Source organism: Macrobrachium rosenbergii, chromosome 26 (genome assembly GCF_040412425.1).
Source record: "Macrobrachium rosenbergii isolate ZJJX-2024 chromosome 26, ASM4041242v1, whole genome shotgun sequence".
In the NCBI taxonomy this organism is placed as follows: Eukaryota; Metazoa; Arthropoda; class Malacostraca; order Decapoda; family Palaemonidae; genus Macrobrachium; species Macrobrachium rosenbergii.
In genome coordinates, this window is record NC_089766.1 from 1,676,946 (window position 1) to 1,691,607 (window position 14,662).

The window sequence follows — 14,662 nt, forward strand, 5'->3', positions numbered from 1 at the left end:
ATATATATATATATATACATATATATATATATATTTATTTATTTTTATTTATTTATATATATATAATGTACCTAGTATCCTAAGACAAAATTAATATTTGATATATTAAATTAAAAACAGTTAATGACAAAAACATCGATAATATTCAGTGTCCTAATTAAATATATATATATATATATATATATATATATATATATATATATATATATATATATATATATATATATATATAAATATATATACTATATATATATATTATATATATACTTTATATATAATTATATATATATTTAATTAGGACACTCAAAATTTTCGACTTTTTTGTCATTAACTGTTTTCAATTTAATGTTTCAAATAACATTCAATGAATCGTTTTCTTAACATATAACAATAAATTTTTCACTAAGTAAAACATTTAAAATAATCTTGTGAATCGCGAATTATCCCCCCAAAAAGTAGTCTTTCAATGATATACAATGTCACAAAATGCAATAAATCGTTTTTAATTACATATTACAAAAAATTTTTACTGCGTGAAACATTAAAATTTTTATCTATCGAGAATTATTACCAAAAACTCCACCATCAGCAATGCAATAAATCCTGCCCTGACCAAATAAATTCAGCCGTGACCAAATAAATTCTGACCTGGTAAAATAAATTCTGTCCTGAACAAAATAAATCATGCTCTGACTAAATAAATTCTGCCCTGACCAAAATGAATTTTGCCCTGACCAAAATAAATTCTGTCCTGACCAAATACTTTCTGCCCTGGCAAAATAAATTTTCCCCAGATCAAATAAATTCTGCCTTGACAAAATAAAATCCGCCCTGGTAAAATAAATTCTCCCCTGGTAAAATAAATGCTCCCCCGGCAAAATAAATTCTGCCGTGACCGAACAACTTCAGCCGTGAGCAAATAAATTCTCCCCGGGCAAAATAAATTCTGCCGTGAGCAAATTCTCCCCAAATCTGCACCTCGGTCCAGAATAAGTTGGACCCAAAGTTTCCAGACGGTTTTCTTAACAATATTCTGGACACGTCGTTTGTCCCCCAAAACTTCACGGGAAGCAAACAATGCGCGCACCAAATACACACACAATGCACACACACACTCAAACTTGTCGTCTGAGAGAGAGAGAGAGAGAGAGAGAGAGAGAGAGAGAGAGAGAGAGAGAGAGAGAGAGAGAGAGAGAGAGAGATTTTGTCTAAGAGCATTCTAATCTATTCAGAAAATTATACAAAATGGTACATTATTAGCAACGAGAGAGAGAGAGAGAGAGAGAGAGAGAGAGAGAGAGAGAGAGAGAGAGAGAGAGAGATTTTGTCTCCGAGTATTCTTATCTATTCAGAAAATGATACAAAACAGTACATGAATAGCAACAAAGAGAGAGAGAGAGAGAGAGAGAGAGAGAGAGAGAGAGAGAGAGAGAGAGAGAGAGAGAGAGAGAGAGAAAGCAGTCTTGTGAACAAAAGGAAAACAAAGAACAAAAATAACAAAAGACAAAAACAATAAAAATAGAGAAATATTCTACCACTAAAATAGCGGAAGAAATGTAAAGAAAAAAATTATAAAAAAGAAAATCTTCAAATCTGGGTATGGAAGGGATCTCTCTCTCTCTCTCTCTCTCTCTCTCTCTCTCTCTCTCTCTCTCTCTCTCTCTCTCTCCATGGAAAGGTCTGGCAGGCATAGTATCCCGGCAAAACATAAAACATCCCACCCAGACATTTATATATTTATACGTATGCCTTAGGCCTCGGGCAATGCGGCAACGGGAGGAGGAGGAGGAGGAGGAGGAGGAGGAGGAGGAGGAGGAGGAGGAGGAGGAGGAGGAGGAGGAGGAAGAGGAGGAGGAGGAGGAGGAGGAGGTAAGGATTACCTCCGCGAGGCATTCCCGTTTTGTGCAATTTATATGAGGGCACACATTCTGATATAGGCACATGCCAGTCTCTCTCTCTCTCTCTCTCTCTCTCTCTCTCTCTCTCCTCTTCAGAGAGAGAGTATCCCTTCAGAGAGAGAGAGAGAGAGAGAGATTAGTAATTGTCTTTAGGCCTATGTACAAATCCATGTTTATACACACATACAAAGAAACACCTGCTTGTGTGTGTGTGTGTGAGAGAGAGAGAGAGAGAGAGAGAGAGAGAGAGAGAGAGAGAGAGAGAGAGAGAGAGAGAGAGAGGGTCTTTTCAATCTCTCGCGGCTCCATCTCCCACAACCTTGAATTCCCATGCAAACAATTGCCGTTCCTTCCTAAAGATGAGAGTAAGGAAGCTTTTCCTCTCTCTCTCTCTCTCTCTCTCTCTCTCTCTACGTATTTTCCTTCTGTTTGATAAGCAAGTCTTTATGGAGTGAGGTTGCTAGACCTACGCCCTTTTTCTCGATCGTAACAGATACAGGTAGCCACACCTACAGCTGGGTGGATTAATGAGCAAAAAGTTATTCTTTTTTATTTTTCTATTTGCCCACTTTCAGTCTTCTCATTCGTTAATATAGGCATCTCTATGTCTGGTCATTATTTGGATGGGTGACCAACGATAAATGCAAAGACGTAATACGCACACATACACAAATTGAAAACGTATATAGGCCTATTGAAGGCAAGCCTTCCCTACTGCCATTAGACAAATTCTTTCACAAAACCACAAGAAGACACTGCTGACGTTTTCTTTCAATAAACATCAATGACAATAATAATTTACCATTTAAACCTATTAAAACATTCTATTTATATCTATTAAAACACCCTAGAAACCCTAGACCAACATCTCACATAGGTCTAGGTGGTCAACCAGATCACACCAGGTCACAAAAGGTCACGGCCTTTGATGCTGTTTCGTTAACTGAAGAAGAAGCCAAGGTCCTCAGAAGAAGCGATGATAATTTCTAACTCCCAAATTAAGGGGTGAGATAATTGGCCAACAGCGCATGCAACACGCCCACGCTTTATGGGGGAGAGGGGAAGGGGGTTACCTGTGGCTAATTTGGGTGCGGGGGCGGTGGGATTGGGTAAAGGGGAGAAATTATTGGTGCTATTTTTAGTGGGTAGTTATAAACGTTACAATTCTCTTCGTATAATAAAGTCAGTTTTTAAATGTTACAATGCAACTGAAAGTAACTTTCAATACCGTTAATGAACGCACCCTGAATAATAATAATAATAATAATAATAATAATAATAATAATAATAATAATAATAAACATCGGTCTAAGCAATAATTCAGCATAAAAGTCGTATGACTCTAACGGCAGAGTCACTAGACTCTGTGACATACCGGTTACCATGGCAACGAGTGACGTCACAACGAATTAGACTAAGAAGGTGGATGATAAAAAAGAGAAATAAGGATACGTCGATAAAAATGGAAGAGGAGAGAATGCCAGTAAAGACAGAAAAAAAGCATGAGAATTTTGGTTAAGTCTGAGACATTTTTATAAAACAGCCTGAGAAATTTTACGAAGACTTTCCACCACCCGCCAGAACACGATCTACCTGTTGAAGGACTAAAGGAGAGAGAGAGAGAGAGAGAGAGAGAGAGAGAGAGAGAGAGAGAGAGAGAGAGAGAGAGAGAGAGACATTGCAAATGCCTACCCTTACAAAACTATTCAATTTTATTCAATTAGTCAACAAACTTTTCCAAATACTCAACCTAAAAGAACCTAAAACCTAGACCTAGAGAAGAGAGAGAGAGAGAGAGAGAGAGAGAGAGAGAGAGAGAGAGAGAGAGAGAGAGATGTTGCAAATGTTTCACCTTACAAAACTACTTTAATTTGTCGATAAACTTTCCAAATTCTTGACCTAAACAGGCTAACTAAAACCTAGGCCTATAGCCACTGCCCGAGTGTTTTATACCAGCGGTCCCTGAAACTGGACAGGTGAGAAAAGGGGGGGAAGGGGAGAAGAAGAAGAAGAAGAAGGGGGAGGGTTTAGGGGAATGAAAAGAAGGAAACGTTAAGTGGGGAGGGGGGGGGAAGGGGGAGTTCACAAGAGTTGCAAGAAGCGGAAGAGTTATCAACTCGGGAACGTCATTGTTGAGCTGGTTTTAATATCAGGTCTCCTACTAAGCGCCCACCTCGCCCCCTCTTCCCTCCCTCTACCCTCCCACCTCCGCAATCCCTTCATCTCCCTCCCTTCCCCCCAAAACCCCTCAAATACCCCCAACACAACACTTTCTTCCTCCTCCAACAATAACCCTTTCCTTTTCTCCCTCAAAAGCCAAGCTTAATGAAACATCCGATATCACACACACACATACACACAAACGAACACAGACATACACACAAACAGAGAAGGAATGAATGGAAGAATGTTTGTGCATTCGTATGTGAGTGTTTGTGTACGTGAGGCGTGCTACTGTCGTAATGGGTTTGTCACTAATGTCGTCAACATGTTGTCAACATATCTTCAACCACAGTTGATGTAAAAACATTATTATTATTATTATTATTATTATTATTATTATTATTATTATTATTATTATTGATGATGTTGGTAATGTCGTCAACATATCATCAACATATCTTCAACAAAGTTGATGTAGAAACATTATTATTATTATTATTATTATTATTATTATTATTATTATTATTATTACATAATAAGGAACAAACCCCATATCAACAAACCAATAATAATAATAATAATAATAATAATAATAATAATAATAATAATAATAAAAGTAAAAACTTCTCATTTGAAAATAAACAATAGCAATAATATTCAAAAGTGTTCTGAATAAGTAATTTCCACCCTATTACTATTACTAAAATAAAAAATAAATTTACAATAATTTTCTTTCACACTTCATAGCTATAATTCCATCGCAGTTTCCATATACTTTCTGAGTCCATATCAGGTTTATGTTGCCTTATTAACAAAAATACCATTTTTATAAAGTTTACATAGTAATAAAGTTATGTATAAATGATTTGATCACAATTTTCCAATTCAATTTACAATCAACGTGTAATACGATTATTTCGTGGCAGCTAAAACCTTGTTAAATATTCTGTGTTATCGAGTGATAAAGGAAAGTGTATTTCAATACACATTTCTTACACAATTTCGAAAATTTTACACAAATAGTGTAAAGTAGTTTGGTGCTTCCCCCCCAACGAAATTTAACTGTAAAACACGCATCTCTCTGTAAAAAATTTTCGTCTTGTCAAACCACTGTCTTTTCATACGCATTTAGAACATGGATAAGTATACAGTATGACCAAAGGAAAATAGCCTCCCTTTCCAAGACCAGCAAACATTTTAAAAAATTGTACAAAAACGATAAAACAAGAATATGAAAACTGCTCATCGTTGGTGGCAACTTGACTCTCCGTCAATTCTCTAAATTACAAGCCCATTTATAAGGCAAAATCAATGAGTGCTACATTTTTATAAGGATTCTTAAAATCAAGTCAGTTAAGTCCGAGAACTGTGCCACCAACGATAAGAACAACTCGGTTCCAACACTCACTTTTCGTGTAGCCGAATTCGTCCTCCTCCTCGGTGTCATTCTGCTTTTCCACTTTGCTGCGCCTCACGGCACCAGCACTAGCACGATCAATCTACAGGTGGAACGTGTTGGGAATTAATAAAACAATGCTTCGGAATCGGGAATGCACAAGAGGGGGGTGTATAAACAAATGATAAATGAGAATCAGGAATATACGGAGGGGGAAGTACTGGTATATTCAGTGTAATGCTTTTTTCTTCTGTGAGGACACAGGTGTTGTTTTAATTGTCTTTGTTTTGTTTATTAGTTTACAATATACTCTCTTGTTAGGTGGATGTAGCCTGCAAAAGTTTTCACAGTTTAATTATTTCTTTAGAGTCTGCAACAAATGGGTGGGTGCCCTTTGCAGGCAAAAGGAGAGAATATATAAAATGTAAGAGCTGAAGGCCGTTTAACTTTAAAAGTAAAAAAATAAAATAACCTTATCAAAGTAACAAACACTGGAACACAAATATGAATTTGTACAAGAATGAGACTGAATATTGTTTTATGTAGTGTCAATAAAATAAAATCTACTGCTGAAAGTCTTTAAAAAATGCTAAACCACAGTTTACAAAACTTAGGGCAAAAAACGGCAAATGGTAAATAAAAAATCATCGATAAATGTTAAATAAAACAGTGCTGTTTCAAGCATCAAGCTTCCAAACAGGATTTAAAAAAAAAAAATTGCTCATAAATCAGAACAACCCTTCCTTTGAATCATAACAGAAACAGGCCTTACCTCCACGCCCTTTTTGGTCTCAATTCGACCCTGGTCATAGTGAACATCGTCCAGATCGTCGTCAGAGTCTTCCGTGGTCTGCCTTCTGTTGAAAGGCTTGCTTAGGTTCGCTTGAATCTCCTGTTTCTTGTGATCTGGCAACCCAGGCTGGTTACACACAAGTGCAAAGTAGAAATTATTAATTTTCGTCATAGGAGAGACGTCTGAGAAGTATTTGCTTTAACTGAATGAAGTGTGTGTGTGTGTGTGTCTAATAATTGCTACCTGAATATTATGTGGTTCTCTCCAAAAATACTTTTATTAGATGTTTTGACATCGAGGACCATGAATCTTAACAGCAGTGTGCTACAGTGAGATTTCAATTAAGAATTTAAGGTAAATACACAATTCTCAAGTAATATCTAAAATGCACTTGTAGTTTTTCAATGAATAATATAAATTACGTAAGTGTTTTTGCAAAAATTAAAAGTACTATACAGCATCTTTCTTACTAGGAAATAAAAAATTAGGGAAATTGAAATTTCAAATGAAAATAAATATGGTTTTAAATTTTCTCTAAAATGGGATGTGAATAATTTGGACAAATGATTCACTAGGGGTCAGAAGTAACTGCAGAGAAAAATGAGAAAAACTAAATGAAAGGATATAAAATAACCTACAAAATAAAATTAAAAATACTTTTTCATTTACCATAAAGCAAAAGAGTTTTATGAGGTGTATGTATAACTCAAGAGAATTTGTAACAGAGGTGTCTTAGAAATTTTACAAAACCTAACCTAATCTGCTGTTAAGTAATGATGTGTGGTCTAAATTTATTAACACAAGTTTATCTCTGTGTAAATATACACAGTAGTACTTTGAGACTGTTTATCTTTTATTGTGCTTGTAGGATGCTAAATAAATCATGACGACAAAACACACACGTACAAATGAAAAGAATGTTTATATATCCATACACTGCAATCTCATTAAAACAAAATATATGATTAGTCAAAATATTATCTACAACTATTTCAAAATTTTAACTCTAAAAAAAACTTATTCAAATATCTACATCAGCCTTTATATTTCAATAAACTTACTGAATTACTAAATTGTAAATTCTAGAACTGAAAGATAATTTTAAAGTGCTCTATTAAAAAACTTCTATATTCAACAGTATATATTCTTAATAATAAGTATTCACAAGTTAAACATATTTTTTTATGACATGCAAAATATGAAAATAATATACTAAAATCATAACTGCTTATCTACATGATAAAATGCAAAATGAGAATTGAAAAAATGGGATTAATATCCTGAAAGAAAAAATTAAATTAATAACATAAAAATGTACACAGCTTTTGCACAACTCAGAAAACAGCGAAGTGATGAAATAAAAATCAAGATACATAAGAAGCCAAAATCGTTTTCACATAACCATCATAAATTCTGCAACATATATATTGCACAACAGAAATACGCAAGGCAATTCACAATTCAGCTTGACCACAAATAGCAAACCAATACACATGAAAAAATAAATAAAATTCTGCATCGAACAAAAACTGCCAAAAAAATTTCAATTCAGTTCCAAAAGACAATGATGAGAAACAATGTACAGAATAATTGTACCATGTAAATCATTTCCTCAGGTAGCCTTACATTTTTGTTCAGGGTACAAATAAAATGTAAGGCTAAGGAAATGGTCTGCCTGTACAAAATATAAAAATCTGTTTGAAAGAAATTTGCACTGTACTGTACATCACTATAAAACTACACTATATAACTGCAAAAAAACCTTTCTATAAACACAGTACATCATAAAATCAGCCTTCTAGAATTCAATAAGTTGAAAATATGAAATTATGGAATCATATACAATATATAAATGTGAATACATATCAGAATCTTCATCAGTTTAAAAGTGGAACATTCCCAATTTATCTCAAAGTAGCAAGGATGCAAAACATGACAGAATATACATACAAAATATGAATGTTTCAGACAATACATAAAATAAAAGTTTCTCAAGATGGTGTTGCTATGGCATGACCAAAAAAAATTGAATAAAATAAACAGTGGCGCAAGCAAATCAAAATGAAACGTGACAAACAAAACTATATATTTCAAGCAAACAAAATCCTGCGGTGGGAAATTCTTGACTAAAAAAATGGAGTTGAAAAATGTAAGCATTTCCTAATCATGACAATCACAATTCTTTATTTTTTTTTCACTACTGAATACTTTACTACAGGTAACTCATGCTGATCAGACCTCGCTAATAAAAAATGTACTAGTATATACCACGTGACCTGCGCCTTAAAACTTGATGCAAATTACAGAACCCTTCAATGGAGTCATTTCATCAAATCTTGCCAAAGTTTGATTTCTGAGCAAAATGGCCTCCACCAACTGTACTCATTATGTATTCTTAGATTTCTTCTCTCTTTCTCTGTTAAATGTTCAAGTGAACGTGATCTCTTTATTCACATTCAAAAAATGTGAAAGTTACCATTTGTAGAACCAAAATTTTTCAACAGAACTTTGCTGAACTTTTGTTGACTTTTCACATTTCAGTGGGCAAATTCAATCAAACTCCCATTCCCACTATCTTTATTTTTCTCAACACTTTCAAGTACTTGTATTAATGCTTTACAAGTAATATCATAATATGCCTTTGTTCAAATTACTGTACTAACAACTTCTAGACATGAAAAGATATTGACAAACTATGATATTTACTGCTTGTAATAATGCTGAATGAAGACAAATACTCTTCATTACACCTAATTTGTATTCAAATTACTATAAAGAGCTTCAAATGCATCCACATGACTGAGTATTCCTAACAAGCCTGGCACGACAAACAGACAATAAACCACAATTAAGTGCCGTACTTTCTCAAAGCAAATCATTGCTATTTCCCACAAACATTAACAAGACGCTATGTTAGTAATAATTCGACTTCAATATTACCCCGAGTGCTAGGTAAACAATTATATGAAATAAGTATCATAATTTCTTTCCTGGATAGCTTCATAACACTACAATAAAACATACAGTGCTTATCAAAGTGAGTATAAGACACAGAGTTCCTCTTTGTACGAATACTCTTGGCTAAATATCTTTGTCTTCTTACCGACATTACCTAGAATAACAATCAAATCTGATGACCCTGAAAAAACTGCATATTTTATAAAAATTCCAATACCTGAATAGTACTACCCTCATTTTACCACTTATAGGCTGGTCAAGAATCCTAACGTATCCTTTGAACTGATGCACTAAGTGAGGAATCCTGGTAAGTAAATATTGATTTATGAGGTAACTGAAGTCTTTGTCTTACTGAAAAAAGGCAAAATATTAAAATAGAACATACAAATATGGCCTAGTGCCCCGTTAATGACAAATTATCCAGCTGTGTGTTTAATTTGAATTTATATAACTGAAGAAAGAATAGAAAAATTGCTTGTTAACAAGAAAATATTACTGACAACCTATCCAGCTGTGTTTTAATTTTAACTTATATAATTGAAAAAAAAAAAAGAAAAATTGCTTGTAAACAAGAAAATATTGCTTGATAGGAGTTTGGTTCGCTGAGAAAGCAACAGTTAAATTTGCGGCGGTACAACACAAACACTTAAAAAAATAAAGATAATTTAGAAAATACAGCACTGTAATGTTCAGATACCCTTTTCAGTTTTATTAAAAGTGAGAAAATAGTTTTTAAAAGCAGGCTGCAGGCATATGACTTCATTGCACTCTTTAAGCTAAACCCTTTCTGACCTATGACCTGTTATGGTTGTACAAGCTAGCTATTTACAAGTTAGCCATTTAAAACTAGCTATTTACCTAATCAATGACTCAATATATAGCCATCACATCTAACATTAAATATAACAAGAGTGATAGTAAAAATATCTGAATGAAAGGCTAGCTATTCTTCTAATCAATGACTCAATATAGCTACCATACCTGACACTAATTATACTTTGTTATAGTAAAACCAATTAATAAAAATTAAGCCAAGACAATTTAATCCCTAACACAATATAAAAATACAATATCTTCTTATATAAAGCTGAATAATATGATAATATTTAATACTATTAAATTCAAAAGATTGTTATATTACCAGATGAAGAACAATGATTAAAATATTTAAGAAAACTTATGGTGTATCTTTAAAAAAACTTTTGAATTCATAAAAACTTTAACCTCACATTTTAAAAATCACAGTAAGTCACAAGGTTTATGGGTTATAACACTATTATAAGCAGTATATTAAATAGTATTCGGAACCATTCTTTTTTAATTTGCACATATGAATTTAACATCAGCATCATTTTATAGGAATCAGTATTTATCTTGTGTATCAGCGTGGTCAGGGATTTAAGACTTATACTGTATTACTGAATGTGTTTTTAGATAGGAATATATTTAGGAACCTATAATATTTCACACAGGTCTGGGTGTGGAAAACAAGAGCCAAAATCCTGTATTTGGGATTACGTCCACTTAGTTAATAGAGCATCAGAAAACGCAATAAAGCATGAAGTATGTACACCACGAAACTCTCAAAAGATACCCACACTTTTAAGCAGATTGGCAACTCGATGCCCACCAAAAATGATCAGCCAGTCTCGAAACGAACGCCTCATTGTTAGAATTATCTGGACGAGTTTAGAAAACATTTGGTTCATAACACTTTCAGGTACAATGACAGAGCACACTGCAAAATCCTGACCAGTTCACAACAGAAACATTCTCCTGTCACATACATCACAGTGTGGTATGGTCTCCAAAAAAACACTTAAAAAGGTTACATGTGCGTGGACCCTCCGTACCCCTATTACTTTTTACAGCACGTCACGAGGAAACTGAGTCGAATCTTCAGCATATCTCCACATGTGGCTGGTGGCCCCAGTTGCCATTCTAGTTATTTGAAGCCTAACTTTTCTAGTCTTAAAAAATGAACCCACTCTGTGAATGTAAGGACCCCAAAGAAATTGTATACCATATATGCAAAAATGATAGGAAAATATCTAAAATTTAAAAAATTAACTTTGGAAAATATATGTATATTTTTTTTTCAATACATTCCTAAATACAAAGGCAATAAAACCTGAACATACAAAAGAAAGGTATTCTTAAAACCCTACATATGACCTTTATTTTAAATATCTAAACACATTCATATCTAAATGACATTCAATTCACTTGGTATTGACCTGGAGTGCGGACATAAATAAACAAACTAGCAACTCAAGCCCAACCTGTCACACTGATACACAAAAGCCCCTTCTGCAAACCAGTTTCTGCTCCTGGTATCTCTGGGCCCAGGTGGTGTCAAATTACTTTTGCCTGTGTGGTAAGCAAAAGATGAATGTATTCTTGTACATTTCCTTATTTCATAAATCCTGAGCGTTATATAATCCTCCCTTAATATTCTGAAAGGAGATAAATTTGTTATTTATGATGAAACTGAGTATGAGGACATTAGATACTGTTTTAAGTCTCTGTAATGATTACCCATCAATAAGGTTTCTTTTTCATAGTAAGAATCTTCTTATCAGATAGCAATGAAATGCCATTTTCATTTTTTCACTTTCTTCTAGACAAAAAATAACCTTATCAATGTATTTGAGATAAGATGAGTGGCTGGTACAGGCAAATACCATTTGAAAATTACTTATGCTTAGCTTAGTGCATTCTGTTTCATTTTTCTCACAGAGTGACCTGCCTTTCACTGAACAGCGTTTTTCTGATAAGTTCTGCATCACAGGCTCGTCATTTATTACAGAAATCTACAAATTGCTCACCACTTCATGCAGTCAAAAATAAAATATGGATCAATCTAATCTAAAAATTGTCTAATGACTATCTATGTAATGAAAAAAAATAACTCTATTGCACTCTCTGTCACAGGGTCAGCTAAAGAAGAAACCAAGATCAGAGAGCAACATGCAGAGAGACAGGGTTGCAGGCAGAGGTGGAGGAAAAATGTCAATTTTAGATGTGGAATTTGCAATCCAGTCCAGGTATGGAATCACAGCAGGGGTGAGGGTGGGGTGGGGGTGGGCCCCCGAGGAAGGGATATTGCAAGGCTACAAATTTGGGGTTCTAGACATCCCAGTGGATCTTGCAGGGCATGAGGAAGTGGTGAGATGGTTGTGCACGCTAGAAAAGGTGGAGGAGGAGGAGGAGGAGGGAGTGTCACTTTGGGCTACGTCATAAATTAGCTTCATGCTCTGCCCGATTATCTCTAGCGCTCGCTTGGGGTGTCAGGGGAGATCTAGAAGGACGAAGGGACATAGGCGGGCAGCCTCACCTGTTCGGTGGTGGGCGTATTGGCAGTAGGTGAATAAGCAGGGCTGTCGTAAGGGGACACTGGCTGCGTGGGGACTTGGGCCGCCAAATGTTCGCTGATTGAGCCTCCCCCTCCCACACACCACCAGCCTTGGTATAAGTGTGGGTCCGTCCGCCAGTCATATGTGTATGCGCCTACTGGTGGATCGTCCACGGGTGCGTCTACGGGAATAGTATCTAAAACAAGGCTGGTTGGCTTAAGGTCCCTCTCAACACGTTTACTACACTCGGAAGAAGAAGATTTACAAGTAGGAACAATAACTAGAGAGTCATTCTGCACACACTCACTTGTCAGATCATTAGGTGGCATTCTGATTACAACATTCCCAGTTTCAGACTCACTCATGGGAACTTTTGGCTCTTGAGCATTTTCATCATTCACAGTCACACTTGGCAGAGAGTCCACCTGTACTGAATCACAATAATATATAAAAGTCGACTTACTCTGTAGGTCAATTTGTGCTGTTTCGCAAAAATTAATTATTTTTGATTCAATGAGAGACTCCGTTTTACTTAAACCTTCGTACTTTTCCTTCTGAAAGGAATCAGATCGAGGGGCTGTTTCAGGCGCGGTTCCGGATTCCTGAACCTCGTCTTGGGGCGAATTATCTAAGGTAGGAACATCCGAGGGTGGAGTGTCCATCAACGGCACATCTGATGGTGGGGTATCTAACTTAGTCTCACCTGACCTACTGGTTTGAACACTAGGATTCGTGGTACAACTTTTAAACTGAAGAAATCTCCGACTGGCTGTACTACTCGCACTACTACTACTTGTACTATTTTCCTGATCACTCACATATCCATCACCCTCTGTTTCTACGGGCTGTGTTTGAGTCCTCTGGGCACGCACGTGCCAGTGCGCCAGTGCCGCTCGCGCATAGTAATAATACGGATTGACTAGAGAATCTGGATCCTCTGGCTCTGATATGGGGGACTCCGGGACAAATCTAACGGGTTCCGGATACAGTTCGTGAATAGGGGTTGAGGTCTCTGGTATTGGTGGACCCGCGGGAAAACTGACTCTCGGATCTGGAGGAGGAGGAGGAGGGGCAGCGGCAGGTTTTCCCATGTGTTCGGCCTCCTGCTGCTGACGCTTCTGCTCCTGCTGTTGAAGATGATGTTGTTGCTGCTGCTGTGGTGGCTGTTGCTGCTGCGGCTGCTGCTGCTGCTGCTGCGGGCTGCCTTCGCTGAGTGGCGTGCTGGCCTGGGGAGGTAACATGAATGCTGCAGCAACTGTGTGGGGGGTGTGGTGGTGATTCCTAGAAGGGATCAATGGGGTGGAGGTGGTGGTTGTAATGGTAGTGGTGGTGTAGGTGGCAGTGGGAATGATGGGTGAAGTAGTGGCAGTTGTGGTTGTACTTGTAGAGGAGGCCTGAGTAACAGTGAAGCACCCATACAGAGAGGCACTGAAAGAATGGAAAGAAGAAGAGGAGTACATGGCGGAAGAGGAGAAAACGAAGAGGAAAACCAAGGAGAAGAAGCGTCGAGAGCCGCTGCAGGAAGATCGGCAAGTAGTAGTGTGTCCCTAGACGAAGGAGGAGGAGGAGGAGGAGGAGGAGGAGGAGTTGGAGCAGGAGGAGCAGGAGGTTCACTCTGGCTGACTCTATCACTGGGGAAACCACTGGAGGAGGGATTGCCTGGCCTAACGGGATCGCTATCACTCATCACAAGACTTGGACTCTCACTCCCCGGGACATTAGACAACAGCACTTTATTATCTCTGACATGAACAGACCCATCATCATCATCATGTTCTGATGGTGGTGCTTTGATACTGCTGGAATCCTTGGGGCCTGCAGAGCGAACTATTCCACATGGGTGCATCGTGTCTGATTGTAGGGTAGCAGTAGTAGTTTCCATGGCAGATGAAAGAGATACTGTAGATGGTGTGGGAGGGGATGTCCTGCTTACCTGGATGAGTTCTGGCGTGGGCGTTCGGGCGGGAGTGACGGAGTGGGGGGCGCGGGTTCCTAGGCGGCTCACGTCGCGGGAAGGGGGGGCTGAGTTTGCTGGGGTCTGCAATGACATTTGCATTCAGACTGATTCATCTTATTAACATATAAAAAAAGTGTACAA

General features: G+C 36.8%; 1 protein-coding gene across 1 annotated transcript in view; it reads right to left on the bottom strand.

Moving 5' to 3' along the window:
• The window catches only part of LOC136852679 (multiple PDZ domain protein-like), a 1,083,224-nt gene that overhangs the window by 200,636 nt on the left and 867,926 nt on the right, over positions 1-14,662 (bottom strand). The window contains 3 exon segments of the mRNA XM_067127591.1: positions 5,470-5,560; positions 6,230-6,376; positions 14,498-14,602. Coding sequence (XP_066983692.1) covers positions 5,470-5,560; positions 6,230-6,376; positions 14,498-14,602 — 343 coding nt within the window.